Source organism: Knufia obscura (assembly GCF_036327395.1).
Source record: "Knufia obscura strain CCFEE 5817 isolate CBS 148926 chromosome Unknown scaffold_25, whole genome shotgun sequence".
In the NCBI taxonomy this organism is placed as follows: domain Eukaryota; kingdom Fungi; phylum Ascomycota; class Eurotiomycetes; order Chaetothyriales; family Trichomeriaceae; genus Knufia; species Knufia obscura.
Window position 1 is genome coordinate 57,440 of NW_027042711.1, and position 24,209 is coordinate 81,648.

General features: G+C 51.6%; 12 protein-coding genes across 12 annotated transcripts; 5 read left to right on the forward strand and 7 right to left on the reverse strand.

Annotated features, from left to right (window-relative positions):
• Positions 1 to 714: 714 nt before the first annotated feature.
• On the forward strand, positions 715 to 1,059 carry PMZ80_011113 (uncharacterized protein; the record flags this gene model as incomplete). The annotated part of the gene is made up of 1 exon (XM_064879501.1): positions 715 to 1,059. The coding sequence occupies one exon, from the start codon at positions 715 to 717 to the stop codon at positions 1,057 to 1,059; it is 345 nt and encodes a 114-aa protein (XP_064724738.1).
• A 1,079-nt stretch (positions 1,060 to 2,138) lies between these two features.
• On the forward strand, positions 2,139 to 3,185 carry PMZ80_011114 (uncharacterized protein; the record flags this gene model as incomplete). The annotated part of the gene is made up of 3 exons (XM_064879502.1): positions 2,139 to 2,183; positions 2,237 to 2,434; positions 2,487 to 3,185. 3 exons carry the CDS (start codon positions 2,139 to 2,141, stop codon positions 3,183 to 3,185), a joined length of 942 nt encoding a protein of 313 aa, XP_064724739.1.
• A 467-nt stretch (positions 3,186 to 3,652) lies between these two features.
• On the reverse strand, positions 3,653 to 5,341 carry PMZ80_011115 (uncharacterized protein; the record flags this gene model as incomplete). The annotated part of the gene is made up of 1 exon (XM_064879503.1): positions 3,653 to 5,341. One exon carries the CDS (start codon positions 5,339 to 5,341, stop codon positions 3,653 to 3,655), a length of 1,689 nt encoding a protein of 562 aa, XP_064724740.1.
• Positions 5,342 to 7,254: 1,913 nt separating this feature from the next.
• On the forward strand, positions 7,255 to 8,226 carry PMZ80_011116 (uncharacterized protein; the record flags this gene model as incomplete). Its single annotated transcript, XM_064879504.1, has 4 exons — positions 7,255 to 7,435; positions 7,481 to 7,568; positions 7,617 to 7,948; positions 7,994 to 8,226. 4 exons carry the CDS (start codon positions 7,255 to 7,257, stop codon positions 8,224 to 8,226), a joined length of 834 nt encoding a protein of 277 aa, XP_064724741.1.
• Positions 8,227 to 8,484: 258 nt separating this feature from the next.
• On the reverse strand, positions 8,485 to 9,369 carry PMZ80_011117 (uncharacterized protein; the record flags this gene model as incomplete). Its single annotated transcript, XM_064879505.1, has 1 exon — positions 8,485 to 9,369. One exon carries the CDS (start codon positions 9,367 to 9,369, stop codon positions 8,485 to 8,487), a length of 885 nt encoding a protein of 294 aa, XP_064724742.1.
• A 1,276-nt stretch (positions 9,370 to 10,645) lies between these two features.
• PMZ80_011118 (uncharacterized protein) lies at positions 10,646 to 11,572 on the forward strand (the record flags this gene model as incomplete). Its single annotated transcript, XM_064879506.1, has 1 exon — positions 10,646 to 11,572. One exon carries the CDS (start codon positions 10,646 to 10,648, stop codon positions 11,570 to 11,572), a length of 927 nt encoding a protein of 308 aa, XP_064724743.1.
• Positions 11,573 to 11,833: 261 nt separating this feature from the next.
• PMZ80_011119 (uncharacterized protein) lies at positions 11,834 to 12,406 on the reverse strand (the record flags this gene model as incomplete). Its single annotated transcript, XM_064879507.1, has 2 exons — positions 11,834 to 12,082; positions 12,137 to 12,406. 2 exons carry the CDS (start codon positions 12,404 to 12,406, stop codon positions 11,834 to 11,836), a joined length of 519 nt encoding a protein of 172 aa, XP_064724744.1.
• Positions 12,407 to 12,913: 507 nt separating this feature from the next.
• PMZ80_011120 (uncharacterized protein) lies at positions 12,914 to 16,791 on the reverse strand (the record flags this gene model as incomplete). Its single annotated transcript, XM_064879508.1, has 2 exons — positions 12,914 to 16,435; positions 16,486 to 16,791. 2 exons carry the CDS (start codon positions 16,789 to 16,791, stop codon positions 12,914 to 12,916), a joined length of 3,828 nt encoding a protein of 1,275 aa, XP_064724745.1.
• A 709-nt stretch (positions 16,792 to 17,500) lies between these two features.
• PMZ80_011121 (uncharacterized protein) lies at positions 17,501 to 18,446 on the reverse strand (the record flags this gene model as incomplete). The annotated part of the gene is made up of 2 exons (XM_064879509.1): positions 17,501 to 18,071; positions 18,118 to 18,446. The coding sequence occupies 2 exons, from the start codon at positions 18,444 to 18,446 to the stop codon at positions 17,501 to 17,503; spliced, it is 900 nt and encodes a 299-aa protein (XP_064724746.1).
• A 445-nt stretch (positions 18,447 to 18,891) lies between these two features.
• Positions 18,892 to 19,311, forward strand: PMZ80_011122 (uncharacterized protein; the record flags this gene model as incomplete). The annotated part of the gene is made up of 1 exon (XM_064879510.1): positions 18,892 to 19,311. One exon carries the CDS (start codon positions 18,892 to 18,894, stop codon positions 19,309 to 19,311), a length of 420 nt encoding a protein of 139 aa, XP_064724747.1.
• Positions 19,312 to 21,332: 2,021 nt separating this feature from the next.
• On the reverse strand, positions 21,333 to 22,358 carry PMZ80_011123 (uncharacterized protein; the record flags this gene model as incomplete). Its single annotated transcript, XM_064879511.1, has 1 exon — positions 21,333 to 22,358. The coding sequence occupies one exon, from the start codon at positions 22,356 to 22,358 to the stop codon at positions 21,333 to 21,335; it is 1,026 nt and encodes a 341-aa protein (XP_064724748.1).
• A 531-nt stretch (positions 22,359 to 22,889) lies between these two features.
• Positions 22,890 to 23,983, reverse strand: PMZ80_011124 (uncharacterized protein; the record flags this gene model as incomplete). Its single annotated transcript, XM_064879512.1, has 2 exons — positions 22,890 to 23,413; positions 23,470 to 23,983. The coding sequence occupies 2 exons, from the start codon at positions 23,981 to 23,983 to the stop codon at positions 22,890 to 22,892; spliced, it is 1,038 nt and encodes a 345-aa protein (XP_064724749.1).
• Between the last annotated feature and the right edge of the window lie 226 nt (positions 23,984 to 24,209).

A 24,209-nucleotide genomic window follows, 5' to 3' on the forward strand; every position in this document is an offset into this window, starting at 1 on the left:
TTGTTGCCGGAAACCTATGTATGGTAATAGTCAAACGCCGCCATACTGTAGTTTTCCGACGAACGCTCTGGATGCATGTACCTGAGTCGGGTAGCCTGGCATTAGCACTTGTCATTCACCAATCCAAAGAGTCAGAGTGACCAGAAGAGTAGAGACACTTGCAAGGATCTAAGCTGTGATGGGTCCATAACTGGTCCCGTCCGTCACGGCTCATGAGACTTACGCCGCGGTACTAATTGCCTAGAATCGTGCATGATGCAAATTGTCCTCGCTTATCGTCGTCCTTTGCCGTATATGTTACCTTATACAAAATTGCTGCATCACATAAGATATAATCTGCCCTGGCATCAAGAGCAACGGCCATTTCAGCGACCCTTGGGATCAGGCTGAGTGGCATGGAAAACGATCGTCGCCAAAGAACGTATAGTGAGTTCAGCCTGATCTGCAATCCTGCGCTGAAAAGCAACAGTCGGTAACTGAGTGGTCTCTGCAGCTAAACAACCTGGCGGTCCCACTAGTAATGGGTTCAATTGGACCATCACATTGCAAGCATTCGACCTGGCACAGTCCAATGTGTTCTTCTTGTCGATGGGACCAAGCAACAGTCTTAGTGATCCGGCATCGTTGACGAGCCACTACTTCAACTTAACTGCTGCAGAAACCACATCCTCCAGCAGCACTTTGATGTCATTGCCAACTTCGACAACAGCCAGCATGACCTCTGGTTCTTCCACCGCAGTCCCTTCGCCGCCAGATGACAATGGTAACAACCACGATGGCTCAACAAGCAAGCTTGGATTAGGTCTTGGTCTAGGCTTGGGTATACCTTTTCTGGCAATGGTTACGGCTGCTGTTGTGATATTGGTCCGAAAGCGTAACAAAAACCACGATAATCCCCAGGTTTATCTCTCCAATCCTCCCGTGATGGAGAACCGTCCATCGCAGTATCACCATGTTGATCATAGCACGCATGAGCCAGCAAAGCCGCCGAACAGTGAACCTCCACAATACCATCAGACTGTACCTGCAGAGTTGTCGACTAGTAACCTGACCCGATAAACAGGTCCACATCGACAATGCCAACAATATTGGCACTCCATGAACATCATGTTAATACTTTCCGAGGGGGAACCATCCAACAATGGGGCAAAGACGATGAACATAAACAATGAGGAGGAGTTATATACCTGCATAGTTCAGATAGTTAATGGTATCAATGCTACTTGGCTACAAATGACCGCAAGTCATTGTTTGATGGTAAGAAGTACAGGTCTGAGCAGTTATTTGTTTGATCACGTTCGTGGTGTCAAGCTGCCATTTTCTCTGAGGTGATACTTATTTCCTGCTTCCCTTGCTAGCGAGACATCACTGTGTGCAGTTACAAAGAAGCACAAGCTCTACCTGTATTCTGCGCTTCGATATCTACAAAGCCTCAGTGTTACCACACAAATCTCGGATCGACCTATCCTTGACGACTTGTCAGCATTTGCATCGAGGAGACTGAATCCGCTCAACCACGCGGATCATGGAAGCCTCTTCTGTGCATCGCTGCGGGTAGGTCAGCAAACTCTTGCGGTCAATGCTGCGATAGATGCAATACACTAGCACTCCTCATGAAGGCGCGTTCGAGCCGGTCAAAGATATGTCCTTTGGGTTGTCAGAGCATTGCACAACTAGTGATATGGTCAGTGCTCAGCCGACAAGATACAAGTCCGACTGAACACAAGCTCTTGACGGCACGAGTGAATGGCATATGGCACTCGCAATGCCACTGGAGCACTGGAAGATCTCGCTGTACGCCAGAGGGCTATGGCCACGGCAAGCACAGATTTTGTGCAAAGATCTGTAAAGACATGGAGCTGGGATCGAGATCATTGCATGGTATGGTTCGACCAATTTTACGAAGGTCCTTTTGCCTTGCATTGCCTTCTACAGCTCCAGCCGAGGCCCTTCCTCAACCTTACTAGGCTGTCTGCCAAAATCACCTGGTCTAAGCCCGATCGGGCTTAGCATACACTTCATCCAATGCCCATATAAGCATCCTCTCTAGGGAGCGCCGGTCGTGTTAACAAGCATCGACATATTCGTTCATCACAGTTCCTAGCAGAAAGATTCGCTATCTATTGTCCTCAAGCAAGATGCATCAGAGACCAGACATTCCTGCAGAAGCACGCCTACTCGGGGTATGATGCGACAAGGCAAAAGGCAAGATCACGCTTGACTAACAACGGCATAGTTTCATGAGAAATCCAGGCATCAACTTTTCCCGTGTCATCCAATTAACGCGACGAATACCGCCACTACACCTTTTTCAGCTACCCGATGGTCAGGGCGCGTCCTTGGCGAGGAGGGAGATGACAGTGTGATTGGGCAGAGCGCCGAATCCGACAACGAAGAACAAGGGACGTCGCGCATGCAAGATCAAGTGTCACAGGTGTGCATATCTTGGCGCTTGCCTTCACAAGTGTCCACTGACTTCAGGCTAGGCTCAGCTCATGTCCACACTTTTGTACTTATACTACGTCTTCTCTCAGCTCGGACGCAGGCAGACGGAGTCCTACCCAGCCATCGACGACTCTGTCGACGAACGATCGCCCGAGACTCATCGATCGCACGACATCCGATCCGAATCAATAAGGCAAGGCTCGAACAACATATACACCTCTAGCAGGGAGCTGGTCCGCCTCGGTCAAGGCGTTGCCGAGAACGACCATCAATCATCACTGGTGCCTGTGTCAAACCAACAAGTTCGACCTCATCATACCATGGACACCCAAAACAATTCCTCCAGACCAGGCAACAACGCACCTCCTCAAAGCCACGGCCTGGAAGGGATAATTGGAGCCTTCATGTCGCATCCTGATTTCCGACCGGGCCAAATCCATGGCCACACCACAGTCAACGCAGATGGTATCAACCACCAAGGCAACATCACTGGTACCCAGACGCAGCAGGAATACCGATCGCACATCTTCACCTCCACGACTGTGAGCGGTACCAACTTTCAGGGTGATATTCCGCCGGAACTTGCCCGTGAGCTTGCCATGGCACAGCAGCAGCAGCAGACCCCTATCAGTCACGGTCAATTGTATGGCCAACAGTCCCAGACTGTGAGTAGGCCCATCGCGCCGGGCTCAAATGTACATAGCTTTGCTCAGTCTGGTCCTGGACATCGGTTGGGCTGATTTGTGAGCAGGCACGAATCGTATCGTCGCTTCGGCGGTCGGTGGAACAGGAGGCGATGGTGTTGGCACTGGACAACAACGCGATCATCAGGCAGAAGCGGGACAAGTTGAAGGATGGTCATCTGTATCTCAATAGCAGGGATGTTCAAGACCAGTTTCCGTAACACGACGGATGCAGGGCCTAAGCCCTAGCCCGGCATGTCTTGCCGTGTTCTGTATGCTTCATCTTCATTCTGAACGGATTAGCCATGACAGGAGAAGTCGCAGCCGAGCACGAGGAATACGAGGTGGTTAAGAGCACGAATGATGGGACGCTACAGATGATTGATCGCCGACATGTTCGCACAAGGCGTCCTCCCAGAGGCTTGAAGAAATGATGATAATGATGTACAGCTCACTGATGCCTCAAAGGCTCCGCAGTTCCTGGCGGACATCCTTTAGGTCCGCCTAACACAGCATATCAGGCATTACTTCACAGAGACAGCTTGTCCTTTCGTTAGTTGGAACCCAGCCCAGTCATCTAGGGCTTCGTGGATCTCCTTGTTGTACATATCCACGCCACCGATGTAGTTTAGCTGTTCTCGTACCTTACCAGGAATGTTCGCACCCATATACCATGAGTTCTCGAGTGGATATAGCGTCTTGTTGTTCAGGTCTTGGATTGCCTGCCTCCACTTCTTCGCAGATTCGTCTTCGGCATCCAATTCCTCGATACCCTCCTTTCTCATCTTGCTCATTGCTTTGATGATCCATTCTATCTGGCTTTCGACGACAGGTGGTCCGTTCGAGAGGGCTTTCGGGCTGTTAGCAGGTGTAATCACGAATGAAGGAGAACGATTTGACTCACCTGTAGGTGCCTGAGGGCTGTATACCATGAACATGTTCGGCATCTTGTGGATCATGAGTCCAAGATGCGTCTCGACTCCTTTTTGCCATTTCTCCTGCAAAAGTTTCCCATCCTTATCCTTGATGTACAGATCCATCAAGCTTCCAGTCATTGAGTCGTAGCCTGTGCAAAGAATAACGACATCGAATTCGTGAAGGACGTCCGTCTTGATTCCAGTCTCTGTGAACCCTTCAATTGGTGTTTTCTTCAGATTGACCAGCTTCACGTTCGGACGATCGAGAACTTCATAGTAATCCTGCTCTAAGCTTGGACGTTTCGTGCCGAAGTAGTGCTCCTGCTTGTATGGTGCGATGATCTCCCTCTTCTCAGGATCAGATACTCTTGCTCGTACCTTCTCTTTCCAGAAGTCGTAGAAAGCTGCGTTCACTTCCTTGTCAACGAGAAACTCCCGAGGGGTGGAAAGGAAGAAGGAGAACCCTCCCAACTTCCACCCTTCATCCATCCGCTGTAGTCTCTGCTCCGGCGTCAGGTCATACCAGCCTTCCTTCCAGACGTTGTTCGGAAACCCCGAGCGCGTGTGCCTGCCACCCTCGAGGATCAACTTGTAGAACTGTTTCAAACAATCCTGCTCTTCGGCGGTCATCTTGCGCTGTACCATCGGAAATGCGGTGTTCGGTGTGCGGATGAAGACGGTGAGATTGCAGTCCTGCTTGCCAAGTTCTTGTACAACTTGCACGCCTGTCGCGCCATTACCGACCACGGCAACTTTCTTGCCCTTCACATCGATGCCGCCATCTGGGTACGTTGCGGAATGAACTAGTTGACCCTTGAACTTGTCCAGATTCGGAAAATCGGGAAAATGTTTCTTGTAACTCGAGCCCGTACACAGCATTAGGTACTTGCATGTGATGACACCACCATTTCGAACATTGCATTTCCATTGTCCATCTTTCCATTCAACGCCTTCAATGATGGTATTGAAAATGGTGTCTTTGCTCAGATCCAAGACTTCATCGCAATACTTGTAGTATTTTCTCAGCTCCTCGTGGCCAGGGAACCGCTCAGACCACGTCCAGCCTTTCCACACCTCTGGGATATTCAATTGGTATAAAGGGCATTCAGAGTCAACGCGAGCACCAGGGTATCGGTTCCAATGCCATACACCACCAAAATATGAGCCGGCTTCGACCACCTTGACCTGATATCCTTCTTGTCGCAGTCGATGCAAGCCATATACCCCTCCCATACCGCCACCAATGATTAGTGCTTCGGTATGAAAGCTCTTAGATTCTCCATTCGTAGCCGCCATCGTGAATATGTGCCAAGTGGCAGGAAATCGACAGCTTTGTCGAAGGACAAGCTTAAACTTGTGCCTTGCTTAAACGTGGTGCTGAGGATATATGTGTGCAGGTTGGACTGATCACTAGAACGATAACTTTTAAATCAGATACACCGTCGTTATGCAGGATTTGTAGATGTGGTCTTGTATGTTATTGTGCATCTGATAATGTCGAGCCTTTGTGATGATGCATGAACTGCATCCAGATCGATCGGAGGCCTCGGTTGTGCACCCGGTCCCGACGCGGAGGTGGCAAGGTTGGCGTCTTCCCCAGACCAGCATCCTAGCCGCACGGCATACCACAAACGGTCATCCGCCCATATCGAATTGTATGAGTTGCATATCGGCGAGTCATGGACCGAATTTTGGCCCGTATCGAGCAATGGAATGCAGTGTTTTGCAATTACTCTGTCTTCTGATTGGCGGACTAGACAGTCGTGTATTGAGATTCGTATGAAAGTGGATGACTCGAAGAAGGTCTGAGTCAGACTTGTCGAGTCAAAGCCAAGAAAACTCTGTGTGCCGTGACGAAGGTCATCTTGTTGCATCTGACGAACCAGGTACAATGCATGATCGGCCTGTATGTACGTACCAAGTAGATAGCACTGCTGCTACCTTGGATCTGAGGAGACTGCAGGGAGACAGAAAGTCACAACCCGGGAGAAGCTGCATCACTGGTGAATGTGATTCGTTCGCAGAGGAGCAGAGGGCCCGTTGAGCAGGAGCACGCCCGTAGGGAGCGACCGCAAGAGAGTGGCCAGGCGGAAGCTCAACCTTTCCTGACTATCTTGTGCTGGGGCTTCCACATATATTGTGGTAAGCGATGGCGGGTGCATTACCGGCAATTGTATCGAGGAACAACCTGCCGCCAGTGTGATGTCTTCTTTCATGGGCCAGGACGTGCCAGTCCTCAAAGGTCTTCCACCGCCGGTCACGTGATCCTTTGACCGAGGTGAGCGGAAGCACATCGGATCGAGGATACTGCCATGTTTCCCGGTACCGCATGTGTCGTCGCCTCCTGTCTGGTCTGGCATTCACCACCATCCACTTTGATGTGCCACAACGCTCAGTGTCTCATTTTGAGCTTGAAGCGACATGCGCACGCGCTGACGATATCAGCACGCCTTCCGCTCGGCACAGTGTTCCGAAGGGCAAGGTGTAACGGAGTTACTGGCCGCCATGATTGTCGTAGACCGTTGTCTCGCGAAAGCATACTTCCTGAGAAGCGATGAAGAACAGCTTCGCCGCTAGCTCTGCCACCACTATGCGTCAGTGGCACCATCTGCGTTGCATTGGGCCTTGCAATGAAGCTGTGGCTATAAAGATAAGACTTCGCAGGATGAATTTGTCGTGGTGGGGTTGCGTCCGACGGCGGCATCGACATCGAGTGATACGGGGGCTTTCGATCCAGGCAATCGTGCCATTATTGGCCGTTTGACGCTCGATTATTTTCTTGACGTGGAAGCGAGATCGCAGTGGCCATCACCGCTGTCCGTTAAATGCGCGGTCTGCTGTCGAAGGTGGGTGACTGCCGAACAATGTTATTGTCGACCTCAAGCAAATATGAAAAGCAAACAGTCGCGCTTTCCCGCCCTGAAAAGCAGACCATGACAGCTTTTGTTGAGGGTGATTTCTCACCTGAAGTGGTGATGCCTTCCTCATGACGCGACGCTGCACTTCGTCACGACAAAGTTGTCCTTCTCATGCTAGTGATTCTTCTTGCTTTCATATCACTGCCAACCGTTGCTAGATATATACCTCCCAGCAATTCCAGTTCTTCCACCGTATACCAAGCATAGACTAGGCTTTCATCAATCTCAACCTCTCCATCAATGAGACCGGACTCTTCCTCTGACATTGTTCTGTCAACCTCGAATTCCAAGATGCCGATCGTCGATGTTGAAAGTCAGCGAAAGACACCCTCGCAAGACGACTTGCTCAAGCGTGCCCGCACAGACGGCAATGTCAACGTTCCTGCAGACATCTTCGAACAGATGTTCCTGGCTCCCAAGACAGAAGTCAAAGGAGAGCTGCGACAAACCTTTGCCAATCCAACAGCAATCTGTAAGTCCTAGCGCAGGCATAAATGAACGAGCTGACAGTCTCTAGCAATTGGCGGATTCCTCTTATGCACGACTCCTCTCTCCATGAGTCTGCTCGGGTGGCAGGGTGCTGACCGACTTGGAATCGCGACAGTGTAAGTGCTACAAACATCAAGAGGAGGAACAGGACTGACGATAGCCAGCGGCTCATACTTCTGGATTGGTGGCCTCCTTCTCATCCTCGGGAGCATTGGAGAGTGGATCATTGGCAATACCTTCCCATCGACAGTCTTCGCGACATTCGGCGGCTTCTTCCTGACCTTTGGTGCCACCCTGGTTCCATCCTACAACGCCTACGGCGCATACGGACTTGACCCAAGCAATGTGGCAGCCGACATTACCAGCGTGCGGATGTTCCACTCCACCTTCGCCTTCTTCCTCGTCGCCATGACACTACTGGCTACCGTGTACTGCATTGCGTCTGTCCGAACGAATATTGCCTTCTTTCTGATCTTCCTCAGTCTCATTCCATGCTGTAAGTTGTCATGCCTGCCAGACGGACTAAGCTAACGATATGCAGTTGCAACCTTAGCTGCCTCCTACTTCGCATACGGTCATGGCCATACCGTTGCCGCAGCATTGCTCCAGAACGTGGGTGCAGGCTTGTTGCTGGCGGTATCCTTCATCGGCTGGTATATCTTTGCTGCACTGGTCCTGCTCTCGGTCGATTTCCCCTTTATGCTCCCGCTTGGGGACTTGTCGACACGGTTCAAAGGGTATGCTGAGAAACAGAAGTTGCGGAAGGGCGAATAAGACGGTCGACAATGCCACAGAAATACTATAAGCGAACCTATGGCCGACACCAGAGAGATGTGGTGATGGAGCTGGACACAAGATGGTGCTTTGCCACGCAGCGATGTTTGGTGAGTGTGGCAGAATGATATGGCCATGACAGATCGAATTCGCAAACAGTGGTCAGCCTGAGATAATTATCTATGCTTTCAGCGATAGTGTTTATGCATTGCAAGCTCTTGGGAGCAACTCTTTGATTCATGTTCGTTGCCTTGCCCTTCACCCAGTAGGCAATTGTATCACGTACTCTCTTCTCGAATGCCCAAACTTGACCACGTCTTTATCCCTCAACTCAACATACTTGGCCTCGGGTATGCTCTCCTCGTTCACGTACGTCCCATTCGAGCTCTCAAGATCCAGCACGTAAGGCTTCACCTTCCCAATCTTGTCGCCAAACTCATTCCTCTTTTCAATGTACCGAAACTGGACAACTGCATGTTGTTTCGAGCAGCTCGGATGCTCAACGAGGATATCGCAGACTGCCATCTCCCTCCCAAACAACCAGCACGACTGCTCGGATAACTGGATCGTATCGACTATTTCGTCGTTCTTGAAAACGTATATACGCCATGCGTCTCTGGCAGGAGGTTTTCTCGCTTCTGCCGGCTCGTGGTATTTGAGGACGATCGTTTGGCCAGCTGTCTGGACCGTATTTGAGGCGGCTGCGAGCTTCCCTGATGGTGCGAAATTAGGCTTTTGCTTGTCAATTACTGGTGTGCCTGGGTTGCGCTCTTTGTCGAATGCTTGTTGCTGTGGTGGAAGGGGCGCGCGTGATCGTTCGAGGGCTCTTGGTGATCGTGACCGTGATCGTGACCGTGATCGTGAGTGAGATCGTCTGCGGTGTTTGTGGTGAGAGGCTCGGGGAGATCTGTCGCGGTACTTCCTATGGTCTTTCCTCCTGGCGCCGTCTTCCTGGTCTGATGCTGGGCTCATTGACCTCTTTTTTCTTGGGCGTTCCTCATTGCGGTTGTTGTCGGAGTGCCTGTCACGGCGGCTAGCTCGAGGAGGGCTTCGGTCGTAACTGTCATCGTCGCCTCTGCGCCTTTTGCTTCGCGGCCGTGGTGAGACATCTCGCGAATTGTATTGTCGCTCGTAATTGGACATGGTAGACGGTATGCTTGTGAATAAAACCTTGCCCGACCTACACGCTACCAAATCTGTCAGTGAATACGGAGTATTCCGATAATCCGGCAGACCGCCCGAAGTGCACGTCGCTCTAGTCCATGACTCGGCTGCGGTGACACCTAAGACGCCTAACCATTTAGGGCGTGGTTCATCCTCCGCTGCCAAAACCAACAACGTTCTCATCAACAAGCCTTCAATCCTGCCAGTTGCACCATAGTGGCTTTCAACTCTCGGGCTTCAATACCGTGTATGCTGGTGTTCCTGGTGTCATCGTTATCACGACACCTTCGGCATGCTGGCTACTCACTGTAAAGCCAGGATGGTCAGTTCGTCTACAGTTCGTTCTCCACAATGCAGCACCACGTTTTCGATCATACAAGGTCTGTGCACAGATATCCTTTCCGGCTGAATGTCAAGCGAGTATCAAAGTGCTCCTGAAACGTGGTCGTCGGAAGTCTCGCTAGGCAGCATTGACCGGCCTGGGCATCTTCATACCATCCCCATAAGCCCGCAAACATACCAGCTCACTATCCCTTTACAAAAGCAACGTACAAGGCACGACGAGTAACACAATTAACCCTCACGTTCTTCAAGTGACCCGATACTAGGCTCACGAACACCTTCACCAGCCCATGTCGAGCTAGCATCTCAAACCTGAGACTAGCGGCGATTTTCTGAGCAAGCGAACTGCCAAGGTTTTCCCGGCACCTCCTGCGCCAGACAGTGTGAAACTCCTCGGACTGAAGCGAGCGCTTTCTCTTCGTCAAGCTTTCCTCGATTACTGTTCCTCAGTATCATGAAACTTCGGATTGAATACCGAACCCAGCCTCACACCAGGTCAATCTCGATGCTGTCTTGGCGGGATGATACATTCTTGCTTACCGAGGTCTTCCAAGCGTCAACACCTCCCATCAATCTCTCTTGTGGTCGTGAAACTGCTTGTCGCCTGGTAGCGATCTGGGTCTGAAGACCACAATGACCTGGTCATGAGCCGGGCTTGAATAGGTTGGTGCGCAGGACGCTCCCTCTGCTCGTGTATATATTGCCTTCCCACCTCGTATTCATCAGGACTTCATCTTACACAGCAACTTCACAGCAAAGCAGGTCTTTCTTTTCGGTCGTTTCGACATTCACCCTCGCTACCACCACATTCTTTTCTCCGGCATTCTTTGACAGAAGCCAGTTCATTCACTCAACAACAATCGTTCAGTCAAGCAAGCTTCGACTCTAAACAACCCCTACTTCAACCTCAACAATGTCTTCCTTCAAGACCTCCGCCCTTGTTGGCGCCATCACTCTTCTCGCCAAGGCCAACGCCCACGGCTTCGTCTCTGGCATCCTCGCTGGAGGCAAATACTACGTCGGCCAATCTCACTACTCCACAGATCCATCTGCCGGCTGGCTCGCCGACAACGGCGACAATGGCTTCGCCTCGAGCTTGACAGACAGCAACATCATCTGCCACAACAACGCCGTCCCAGGCACTCAGTACGTCACCGTTGCCGCTGGTGACGCCCTCGAGATTCAATGGAACACCTGGCCAGAATCTCACAAGGGCCCGATGCTCGACTACCTCGCTCCTTGCGGTGAGGACTGCACCAGTGTCGACCCAACAGCTTTGAAATTCACCAAGATCGACGAGAAAGGCTTGACAGGCGACTCTTGGGCCTCGGACGAAATGATCGCCAACAACTTCACTTGGGTTTCTACCATTCCAAGCTCAATCGCCCCTGGCAAGTACGTCCTGAGACACGAGACCATTGCCCTTCACAGCGCTGGTTCAGAGGGTGGTGCCCAGGCCTACCCACAGTGCGTGAACCTCGAGGTCACTGGTTCGGGCTCCAACAGCTTGGGAGACGGTACCCTCGGCACAGCGCTATACACCCCAACGGACCCCGGCATCTTGATCAACATCTACACCGAGCTGTCCGATTACGAAATCCCAGGTCCCGCAGTTATGGCAGGTGGTAGCTCCGGTGGTTCTGCTCCTGCACCATCAAAGCCATCGACACCATCGACGCCATCCAACGGTACTATCCCAGCTGTTAGCTCAGTCACCTCGTCTGTCGCCATTACTGCGGTACCTACTACTGGTAATGCGGCCGTTTCGACTACCTCTTCTGCTCCAGTGATGACTGCTACCGCTGGCGGCAGGAAATTCGTCTGCTACGAGGAGATCTAAGCTTAACAAGGATCTGACTACGATAGCTGGTTCAATGATTAACCCGTTTCTTCTTTATGGCTGGTCTATGAGAAGACCGCCAGTTTTGCATTGAATAGCTAGGCTTTGCAGCATCAGGAGAGTTCATGCAAGGTTGGGTGAATGTAACATTATATAGACAATGACCATCATGCTTTGTTGTGTATACTTCGGTTCTTCTCGTCTATCCATCACGACGTCTAAATGATGTCTGCCGTCTCGTGATTGCACCTGGAGTCAAACTTATTCGCTCACCGCAGCGTCCGCCTCAATCTCTTCAAGGGTCTGTTTCTTCTTCGCCGCAAACCGCCGTCTCATCTCCGCCTTGTTCCTCTTGAAGACCTTCCACAGACCCAACTCCTTGATCTTTACATCTGTCTCTTCTTGCTCGGCAACCGCGACAGCCTTCTCCTTCTCGAATATCTCGATGTCCTCCTTCATCTTCTGCTTGTCCTTTTTCGTGTCCTCATTCAAAGCTGCAACAGTCCCGTCCTACGACCTCGTCAGCTAATTCACTCACGACATGCAAACATGACATGGACGTACGTATTGACCGAGCACCACCTCGCTCCGGATCGCATTAAAAGCGATAACCTCAGGTCGAACGTCTCCCTTCAACTCAATGTCTTTTCGCAACTCCCTCAGGACTTTCTGATCGAGCATAAAATCACCCGTCTTGATAGATTGATCGACTGCATGGCTTTGAAGGTGGCCTTTGTTCTTCAACTTCTTCAACATGACTGACAGCTTGATCATTTTGTCGTAGCGATCAAGCATCTCTTGTGAGTGCTCTGGTGGTGGTGGTGATGGTGCCATCGTGTTGGTGAAGTGAGTGATGCTGAGCAAGCGGAAGCGTGTTCTGAAGGGAATAGGTAGCTTTATGTAGAGACGCTGCCAAAAATGCCTTTGCGAGCAAGTAGCTTGTTTAGTGGCGTGCCTTGTACTTTCTGGCTGTCATTATTAGCTGCGGACTACTTCTGCGGATTGCTCGATGGCAATGTACCGGGAAGCTGCAGACAGCCGCAGACCGCCATGCCTGGCAGCATTGATGAGATGCTGCTAATGCTTTGTGGGCTGACAAAGACGCAACTGCATGTTGAGGAGGGTCAGAAGTCAGGTTAGAAGTTCAAAGAATAGATTCAGTAGACACACTACTGCCACGCCTCGCCCATTTGTTGTATCCACTCGTACACATTTATGCCAGATCAATATGCAACAAAGTCCCGCTTCTTCTATGCAAGTAAACGCCCGCCTGCAACCCATCGCTATGCAGAAAACCCGCTCAATCAATATGCAACTGTCCTTCGCTCTTTCTAACTGTGTCTATCCGAAATGTCTGTCGCGTGGGATGCTCTCGTCACTGGTAATGCCTAGTCCATCTCTTGCAGAAATTTGAGGATTCAGGATGGGGAGAGGTTCGGTATCAGGAGAAGCAAATGTAGGATAAGGTAGTCTCCCATTCGCAATCCTCGTGTCGATTTCCGGCAGTCGTGCCTTGGGAGACTGCGTTGGGCTGTTGACTGGCGACATTTGTGGTGTCATATACTCATCACTGACGGAATTGTTGTGTTCCGGAGGCTCGGTCTGCGCCGACGTAGTCGATTCATGCGAGAGATCTCGGATCATTGCGATCGGGCCGTATTCTGCAGGCAAACTATGCGACTCCAGAGTCGGCAGGCTTGGCTTCCATGTTCTGCCAGCAATGCTCAGTGGCTGGGATCGGCGAGTGATACTGATATTTTCTTCAGTCGGTAGTTGATCTTGTCTCATCGTGTTGGCAAGTACCGCTTTTCTCAGGTGTGGTGAAGTAGACAGGTTTCTAGTGAGCCTTGAACCACCGATTTGTTGGCCAATCTGGTTGTTCGAGGACAGTTCAGACAATGGCCTCCGTTCCGCCTGTTGAGCAGCTGGTTGGGTGATTCTTGATGACGTCGGGCTGACTCTGTGCATCGCTGATAAAGCTGCTTCAGCCAACGAGGCCGATGAAGCGGGACGAGGAGTGTGGGAAGACATCGAGTTGGAACGGGAATGCACGGGCTCAACTTCGCCACTTACCGATCCCACCACAGGCGTTGGCTTCCATGAGTCGGTGCTACCATGACCTTCGAAGATAGCACGCAGTGCATTCTGTCGTTCATCCGGTCCTTTCTCGGTTGAGGTTGAGAAGTTTGAGAAAGTGCGGTCCTTTGACGGTCTGTGTTCGTTGTCGCTCAGGTTGGCATTGTCCTCGTACCAGCTTTCACCGAGTGCGTCAGGCAAGTCAGTGAATGCAGGATTTTGGCAGGTTACTGGCGACTCGTATGGTTCGACGTTGGGTTCCATGCTCCAGGTCGTGACTCGTGATAAACCACTTGTCGGTGTGGTGGGGCCTTCATCAGAAGAGCTTCCAGAGTGTTCGAAGACCGAAGCAAAGATTCGTCTGCCGCTCATGTTCGACGACTGGGAAGGGGACTGATTTTCGATTTCTCTTTTGATGATCCGACGGACTATGTGCAGATCGTGACGAGCCTGCCGCAGCGCCTGAGGCACTCCTTCTGGTCTCGTTGGAAAGTGGGACCATACCTTCTCAGCATGGCTCTCAAATTCCCGATAATCGCTGACCGAGTCGCTTCCGGTGTTTGACTTGATCTTATCGAGCGCATAAGTCCAGGAAGCTATCACAAATCTGGCAGCGACAGTGAGCCACCCATTGAAATTCTGCTGCGGAAAGGCTTTGAGGTAGTCCAGATACACCTGCTGTACGACAGTGTGTACTCGGATGACATCGATACCGACGAAAGTCGCTGACGATTTCTGAGACTCTGTGTCACATTCCAGCGCGTCGTCAAAATCGTGTTGGCTGGAAGGCTCGGAGTTTTGCCGGTCAGCAACTGGAACAGCAGACGCGCGTGTGGCTTCTGGCGAAGACCTGCCAGCGCTTGATGTGGATGACTGAGTTTGTAGTCGTCGCTCAATCAGCCCGTTCCTGATCAGAGTTGCGATAGAGTTGTCTAGCTCTCTGCGAGCACTTCCGCCATTTCGGTCCATCGAACAAATTTCAGCACCAAGTTCAGCCAAAGCAGCGTGGCCAAATTTCAGCATAGTCACAGGAATCTCGTGGTTCAAGAAGCATATAACTTTGAGCAAATTGACACTCTCGGGCTGGTGCAAGCGCTCCAGTGCATCGAGTATCGAAATGAAAGGTGCAGCTAACCGATTGCCAGAGGGTCCAGGGGTGTACTTCTCGAGAGCTCGTCCTCTAGCAAGGAGCATGTGCGCCGCTGCGTGCACGCCCAATGGGAGACACTCGTAGTATGTCACCAATTGCCTTGCTTTCCTTTGCTGTCTGTCAGAAGGTTGGCGGCTACTCTTCATATTCAAGCTCTTGTAGAGTAGTGTGCATGCATGTTCGGTCGAAAGAGGATAGACTTTGATCCCTGGTGGATCGAGTAGTCGTTGTCGGTTCGCCAGGGTCCTGTCGATTGTGGTGTAGATGATGCTGCTGCCTTTGCCATCCGGAACATAGCGTTTGAATGCTTCGAGATCGTCTTCCGTTCTGAACGTGATGCCATCAAAAACCAACAACCACTTGTCTTGGAGTGTCAAGTGTGAGCGGACAGCATCAATGAACGCGTCTGGTCGGGTGGACTGAAATTCATCGTAGCATCCGATTGCTTGCGACACGTTCCAGAAGCCCTTGTTGAGTGACTCTGGTGTTTTGCAGTCAATCCAGAAGACGCCATTCGGATACTCCTCTACATGCTGCCACACGTACTCTCGCGCTAAGTGGCTTTTGCCAGATCCCGGTGGACCGTAAAGGAGTGCTGAGCGTGCCCCAATTCGACTTCGGCGTTCATCTGCAAGCTTTCGAACCAGACGAGCCATCTCAATATCGAAGCCGACAAAGTGCGTGTTGGGACGGAAGCCTAGAGGAGCCACAACCTTCGGACGCACCAGCTTCGGCACACTAGCGGAAGGGGTAGAATGAGCAGGACTTTTGGGCGACGAGTGATTGGTTGTATCATTCAACGGCCGGTATGGTAGTTTTGCCGAGCCCAGAGTCCTTGCTGGATCTCCTTCCTGTTCCTCGATCTCCCATGGCGTGAGGGTAGGAGCCCCATTTTCAAGCAGGACTGGCGTATTGGCATTGCTAGGCAGAAGTGGTGTAGGTACAGGGTGACTTCCCGTCAAGCGTGAGTCCGGTGAGCTCCCTCTGGAATGTCTCCGCCCTTCTCCTGTGAACATCTCAGGTGCACCAAGCTCTTGACGGATGTACCTGTGATGTCTCTCTTCTAACCAGCGAACTGCGGTCGAGTCTGGCGCAGCAGCAGAATATCGTCGAATAGCCTCAATGACTTCTGCGAAGCCGGCAGACTGAGCATCCTCAAACTTGCACATTGTGGAGTGATCTCTTTCTATGCCCATCCTTTCGGCACCCGGGAAGTTTGGCGCAGCAGAATCCTCATCGACCACGAACTGCCTTGTGCCTCTCAAATCCATGGGCCTTGCCTCGTAGAAGAAGAACAGGTGTAGCCTGGGCATGATCTCATTGAAGTGTCTATTGATGTTTTGCAAAGTCTCGTTGTTCGTCTTGAGGGCCTCGACGAGGTGGGAGGAGGAATCGAAGAACTTCTTGGGCAATGTGGCCGATGCGATGGATTGCAAAAGTGTTCCCCATTTTGCTAGATCTGAACCATTGTGCGGCGTTCCCATGAACAAGATGCCGTAGGTCGAGAGGTAGACCGATCTCAGGTGCACTGAGTTCTGATGTTCGATGCTTCGGCTGTAGATGAGGCATTGTTTGGTGACGAGACCGCCGAGGGAATGGACGACAAAGATGATAGGACGCTCGACCGCATTATTCAACTACCACAGCATTAGTATCACACATTACATGCTGTGAAACAGAGACGCACCGCCCGATTCGAGTACAACTTTGCAGCTAGATTTTCCGCGTGGTGGTGTATGTGGTCCTTGCTCACACCATCTGTGAATGCGCTCACTCTTGCATCGTAACCATATGTCAGTACACGGCAACGAGCGTCACCCAGATGCTTTGGCAGGAGATCTCGAGGCCAGAAGATGCCATTGTCTGCTGTCCATGTCTTCTCAGGGTTGCCATTTAGGCCATGCACGAAAACAATGTCGGCTTGAGGATCGGGTGAGGAGAAGACTTCTGTGAGGCCGACCGTGGCAATTGTTGTCGCGAAGCTCGAGCTCATGGCGGCTTGTCCATCGGTAAGGGATACGAAGTTTATGGTTGTAGTTAATGGGGACGCTGTGGCTTTTATGCCCGTCTGGCTGCTCGAATCAGGCGCTGGTCTGAAACACGGTGTCAATGGAACTTTAGCAATGCGTACGGAAGGCAAGAGCAAGAAGCGCTATCAAGGGAAAGGAAGGGCTGTTGGATGTCTGGAAGGTCTCATTATTGTTGTGTGTATGCGTAGCCTTTCGATGGCAGCCATGAGTCAAGTCCTATGACCACTCTGCCCGCAAAGGTGCCCTCCAGAAATGAGGCAGGTGCCAATGATGTCGCTGAATTTGGAAGGAACAAGAAGCATGCATCGTGGAAATGGTTGACGCCTGATCCTAAACTTAAATTAAGCGGGGGCCAGCCGGGAGGAGCCTTGGGAGATCTCGGGCCAGCGCTTGGCCTCGCCTAAGTTACTATGTCAGCCACCCTGCCGCTTCTTGTTGAATCAATGAAGAAGGTTGGTCGTGGAAGACTGGATTCATCGTGGGTGACAGCCGGTGTAGCATGTCGTACAAGATTCTCAGATCACGTTGTGCTTGCACAAAGAGCAACGCGGCTACTGACAGGCCACCGCGTCACGTCGCCCGCTAAACCATCCGTGCAAACAAAGGTCTGAGAGAATATCGATGACCACGACGCTCACGAGGCAACTTCTGATGATGCGTCACATATTGCATTCACCGGCCCTTGAAGACAGGCTTGCGCTTCTCAGCAAAGGCTTTCAGCGCCTCCAGGCGGTCTTCAGTCTTGAGAATGTTCTCATAAGCCTCGTTTTCTGAGACCTCTCCACGCTGCCAACCGTTTACGGCCCTCATCGCCTCTCTCAGCGCCACAGGGCCACCTTCGCAGATGTCTTTCGCCATCTGAACACTCACATCCAGCACCTTCCCGCGAGCCTTGCCTTCAGCCTTCTCTTCTTCTGGAAGTATTTCAACTAGTCTGTCGCAGAGACCTAGAAAGTATGCCTCGGGTCCACTTACCCGTCTTCCCGTCAGAACAAGGTCTCGTGCTCGGTTGGCGCCGATTAACGCAGGCAGCCGATATGTTCCACCAGCTCCTGGTATGATTGCTAGTCTTGTCTCTGGGAGTCCGACTATTGCTGATGAGCCAAACACACGGAACGTCGTGCACAATCCAAGCTCGAGTCCTCCACCAAGCGCAGTCGAAGAGATTGCTGAAATGGTTGGAATGGGCAAGTTGGCGAGTTCTGTGAAGGTGGATCTGAGGTCGCTGAGAAATTGCTTCGTTCTGTGCACATCAGCCAATGTCCATGTGACGCATCTATACAACCTACTCATCCTGGCTCATGCCTCTCCGCTCTTTCAGGTCTGCTCCTGCACAGAAGGCGTTGTCGTTGTTTGAGGCTATGATGAGCGCCCTAGTGCCGCCTACGCCGCCTTCATCTTTGATATGTTGAATGTGCTTCCGTAGGTCAGTCACGAGTCTGCGTGACAAGGCATTTCTGTTCGCTGGACGGTCGAGGAGGAGGACTCGGATGCCGCCAGAATTCGGAGCTGGGTGGTGTTGTACGACGAGTGGTGATGGGTCTGCTGACAGAAAGCGCCTCTGCGTTATCGCATGTCGGCGATTCTGCAGAAGCGATGGTCGTAACTGAAGGCGCATGATGGGAAGGAGTTTGTTTACTATGCTAGAGCTCAACTGCAATGGCCGAGGTGTTTGACCAAAGCTCGGTCTATGTTGCCGCGAATATCCGAGTCCACGCATACACTATGACGTCGCCGCCCTGTCCACCTTCTCATGCTTGCTCCAAGCGATACGTCTGAACCTTTTGGCAGCATCGACAATAACATCTTCGACAGCGCAGATATCACCTCGCTCAACCCCCGCACGCCCCCAACTTTCGAACCCTACGACCACCGACCATCAGACAGTTTGTGCAACGAAGCCCATCACCGCAGCGGAAAGGAACACAGCATCAGCGCAGGTGAACCGCAAGAGTTGTGCAAGAGCGGTACAAGGGCAGCTCAAGTGCAGTTCAAGAGCAGTGCAAAGTAGTGTAAGAGTAGTTCGAGATCTTTCAAGGCAGGTTGAAGGTCTTGTGAGAACCATGGCCGAAGCTCAGACGACGCAAGTCATTGCCAGTCTAGAAGACCAGACCTGGAGAGTCCTATCCAAAAATGGCGCCGACTTCCTACCGTTTCTCTCGACAGATTGCCAAATGCTCATGCCTTTCGGGATGCAGCTGTCCGCCGCATCCGAGCCCAGCATCAAAGAGGTCATGACAAGCGATGCGTTTATACCGTGGAAAGCCTACAAAATGAGTGACGTTGTGGTTACACCGGTTGGCTCTGATGGAGCTGCCATCAGCTATAGAGTCAGAGCGTCGAGGCCGAACCCTGAAGGAGAAGACAGCATTTTTAAAGCATTGATCTCGTCAGTATGGAGGAAGGACGAAAAGACTGGGGCCTGGCAGATGTGCCTTCATCAGCAGACTCCTTTTGATCATGGCGTCGAAGATCTGCTGTAGCAAAACGTGGTTCGTCAACAGCACCTTCGTCAATTGGAGATGAACATCGGGCCATGACTTCCTTGCTGCTATATCTGACGTGAGCAACCTCGCTATAGGTATCACCAACTCAATCCCGCAGTTCATCTTCTCTGAGCATTGGGAACAGCCCAGCATCCAGTCCCACAGATTCAGTCACCGCTCACTGATATTGCAACAACCTTACGCCAGTCTGTCAAATGTACGAACAAACATTCAGTCCTTTGAACATCCGCAATTACTGGGAGCGATCACAAATTCACCACAGGCGTCTCACGTACTCGCTGCATTGCCTCCTCCACAGTACGGAGATTCATTCTGACAGGCCTTGCCTTGACTACTCGTGAATCTGGGGTTACCAGAATTTGCCCAGTTTACTGTTCGCCAAGCCTCAGGCCCTCGCCAGGACTTCAGGCCCAACCATCTGACATCGTTTCTGCATGCATGCGTCTCTTGAGGAGAGTCTGACATGCTATTCTGAGATCATCCACTGGAAGCATTGGAGTGGACGGTGCGTCATGTCCGAAAGTGTGGTTACTAAAGACAGAACCATGGATTTCATGACTCGACCAGATGTTATCCGTAGCCTTAACATAAATGGTTTGCACATTCTGTGCTGATTTTTCTCAGGTATGTGCGTATCCGGCCAGCGGCAGTAACAATTACAAAGCAGAGCGCACGACTTGTAACTAATCCGACTTCACGGTAGCCTGTCGCGCCATCGAAAGCCAGACAAGCGGCCAGCATGAAGTTGTTCATCTTCCTCACAACGGTGGCGATGCTTCAAATCGCACATGCTCAACCGGCACAGGCAGTGCGGCCACAAAAGACAACGAGGAGCACCTTTTCGCTCACGCAGACACTTACACCTGTGTCGCCCCATGCAAAACCGATCAGCCGACGTGTCAATGAGTTGAATCTGTTGTCCACAGATGAAGTTACTGAGCTTTGTGCTGAAGACCCGGACCCGTATTTGTGCAGGAAGCTGTGGCTGGGTCCAAAGTGAGAGGCAACGTATGTGAAGGACGGTGTGGGAATTTGAACGGGACGTGCGCCGGTGATCAGTGCGCTTGGGCAGGAGAACAAGAGGAAACGCTACGACTGGCTGGAAACACTATGGGAATCGCAGCGCGCCAGCCTGACCTCACGAGAAAGACGCCGGTACAAAGTGAGCGGAGAAGATGCATTGGAAACAGCAGCCGGACAGGCACTCTTTCTCTCGAGCAGGATCCGGACTTCCGACTTTCACGCAGCCGTTCCTTGCCCACATACCACGAGACGATGGAATCATGCAGCACAAGGATACGCCACGAATCCTCGTGACAACAATTTCCAAGTCGAAGCTCCTGCGTTCCCCGACTTCGCCATCGTGTGGTCGATCCTCTTGCCATAATCGACTGTCTTGTGCTTGGTCACTAAACCTCATGGACTCGAAGTGCACGCTAGGTATCAGGAGCTATGCTAGCCATGAATGAAGACGGCCACGATTCGTGCTCGGAACTTGAACGATTCGTCGTTTCCTTGAAGGCAATTTACGCGTATCGAGGACGACGCCAAATCTGAGGTGTGGTGGCAGAGATCGACCATTTCAAGCTAAATTGTGCTCAAGATCTAGCTACTACTGATCTTGCTTCGGGCGACTTTTGCTTGGATTGTGAGGTTGTCTGCCCAAGCTACTACTGTCTCATTGACCCCTTCGGCGGGAACAGCGCTCTCTTCTTCAGATCACATCGTCAATACTGTGACCACCGCGGCAACCACAAAGGACCTCCCCATCGGCTTGATGCGCGCTCTACGTGCCATGGTCCACCGCGAAAGAGTCCCGGAGCAATGTCGTGGTGAAGAAAGTTTTGGAACGGACGAATCGTGATTTCCATATCTGTGACAGCTGTCAGTGCCTTGCAAGAAGGTGGAAATTAAGTGAGAACTTCCAAATTACATATGATTGCATTACTCCTACTCGTACTATGCTGCTTATCTACATTTGAATCCTGTTTCAGGCCCTATCGGCGTCTTCTCGTACTTCGCGTCAACCACTCCCCAGTCTCATCCTGCAATCTCTCCGCCTCTGTCCTCCGCGATCTCAAGGTATTTCTCGGCCGATTCAGGAAGGTCCGCCCATCTCGCACGAGCTGCGCTGCTCCGTTTCTTCTCGATTGAACGGGTTTCCTGTGATGCCAGTAGTCGAAGTAACGGCGGATCACACGACATCGTTTGTCGAAAAGGCCTGTATCATGCCACTCGGTGCAGACCCATAAGACCTGAAGATGATTCTCGATTCGATGTCGGTAGTGGTAGCTCGGTGGGAGCTGTTGCAGTTCTGCATTCAATGACTTGAGAATGTCGTAGAGATGCCGAGGTGTCGATGTACTTTCGACGAGCTGCGTCACCTCGTGGACGATCTGTGCCTGTTGTGCTGTCGTGTTGACGAACCGGATGTTCTTACATCGAAGACTTGAGAAAGCGCGTATGGCAATCTCCGTGAAGTAAGGAGTGCGATTCCATGTTGCGTGGTAGTCCTTGAAGACAACGGTCAGATCTTTTTCTGAGAACGCGTCGTAGCGTTGGTGGATTAGCTCGAATAAGGCGGCTTGGTCGGGTCTTACCGTTGCGTCCAAAGGATTTGGCCACTCCATATGCAGCACGATTCGCTTGAACCGCGCGATGTGCTGTGTCGGGACTGGGTTGGGCGTTGAAGAGCCGCGATATTGGAGGTGTGTTATGGGAACGAAGCCCACGAGTTGGGGGACGTTGAGGGGGTGGTAGGTTGTTCTTTGGGATGGGTGCAGTAGTAGTATCCCGCCCAGGCGATGTGAAAGAGTCATCTCACAGATGTTTTCGCCGTAGAGGATGGGATCTCCGTAGTTGTGCATGTGCTGGCAGGTGCGGAGAATTGCTGGAGCTTTTGGAAGGCTGGCGTCTTCCCTGTCAACCAGGACGTCCCTCAATATCATCAGCTGAATCTCGTCGGGTAGCTGTACCAATGTACTTCGGGACTGGTCTGCGGGCTCCTGTACGAAGGTTGTCATGGTAGCTGTTTGTATTCTTGCGGTATGAGAGATCGGTAGCAGTTTTTGTAGTCAGATACTGGTGCGTAGAGGTATCAGCTACTTTGACTCCCAGGAGTAACGTGGAGGTGTGTCCGATACATGCAAAGTCACGACGAGTATGCCGAGATGAAGCTCATGCGGTTCTGCTCGGACCATTGTTCGTACGTGAAGCTGTGCTATCGGATCCACGACAAAGCACAACACTTTCTTGAGCATTGTCGGCTTTGTGACCGCAACAACGAGCCTTTGTCTTGGATGTATGATACAAAGGATGGCGGAGTTGTCGCTGAGGATCAGATCGAGGCTGCTCCTGCCGTCTTGTAAGGTGGTGGCTCCTCATCGTAGATCTCGTGCGCTTGGGCAGAAGCGCATCGACTGCTGTTATGGCAATAGGGCGGTTTGATACTGCGACTGTTTGACCTGAAAGTGGACCGTGATCCTTTGCTCCAAGACGACCGAGTTGTTGTTGTGGAGTTGCAAGGTCAGATTCCTCCAGAATGTCCTTCAGCCTCAACGGCGTCTTTTCCGACTCATCGCCAACCATTCGTCCGCTTCGGTCTGTACTATCTCGAACTCGGTCCTCCGTTTCCTCGTGGTTTCCCTGTTCCGATCAAGCATCGTGCGATTGTCCTGCATATGCTGCGCCGAGCCGCCGTTTCCTGGCTGAACAGGCTCTTTGTGCTGAACGGGCTCTCTGTGGCGCCAGTAGTCGAGGTAGCGCTGCACGAGCCGCTGTTCTCGTTCTACGACATCCTTGTCGAGGGTCTTCACGCCGTCGAGCATAACCATCAGGTGGTTCTCAATAGTCCGTCGGTATTGGTAGTCTTTTGGGATTTGCTTTGCTTGTGCTTTGAGGGGCCTATACAGTGAATAGAGGTCCTGGACTTCCGCATTTCCTTGCACAAGTTCGGCAACGTGAGATATCGTCTGTGCCTCGTTGGCTGTGGTATGATGGAATTCGATATGGTTGCATCGTAACGTAGAGAAGGCTCGGATTGCGACGTTCACACTATCGGAGATCTGAGGCTTCCACTCTGTGTAGTTGTATATCTCAACTACTATGTGCTTGCCAGATAGTGCTTCTCGGCACCGATGGACGAGCTCGTAAAGTGCAGCTTGATCATATGACCCAACCAGCCCACACTGTCCGAAGTTTTTACCTGTAGACGGATATGCGTGAATTTTGAGAGGTGGCTGAGGATAATCTCGTCTAGGGGTCCTGCGGTAATGTCCCTGAGCATGTCTCGCTGGTCGAGGTTGTACGACGCTTCGAAGTACGACGGTCGGTATGTGATTGGCCGGTGTGGTCCTTGAAGAAAGCTGAGGACACCGGCGCCTCCATAGCAAAAGAACAACACACGCTCGGTTTGACTGTAGAGGATAGGCTGACCGATGTTCAGCATGTCTTGACATGTGCCGAGTATCGAAGGATGTTTGTCGCCATTGACACCTTCGGGCGAGATAAGGAGTTGTTCGAGTATCAGTACTTTGATTTCGTCTGGCAATTGTAGCAGCCTGCTAGCAGACTTATCTGCTGGTTGTTGTGAGGGTTGCCATGGTGGCAAGCTTGTAATGTACGTTGTTTTCTTGATTGACATGACCATGTTGGGCGTGTAATAGTGGATGCTCGTCGTGGTCAAGATAACAGTGTTGGAGTCTTGGATGTTCCACTGGGAGCTGTGTAACAGATGGGTAGGTGTGATGTTAACGGACTCGACCCTGCAATCCTGCAAGACACGAGGCAGATGCGGCACGGCATGCAGTTCTTCGTTCGCTGTCAACGCTTCGTGACTGCTTGTGAAGCATAGTGTCTTTGTCACAACAACAATA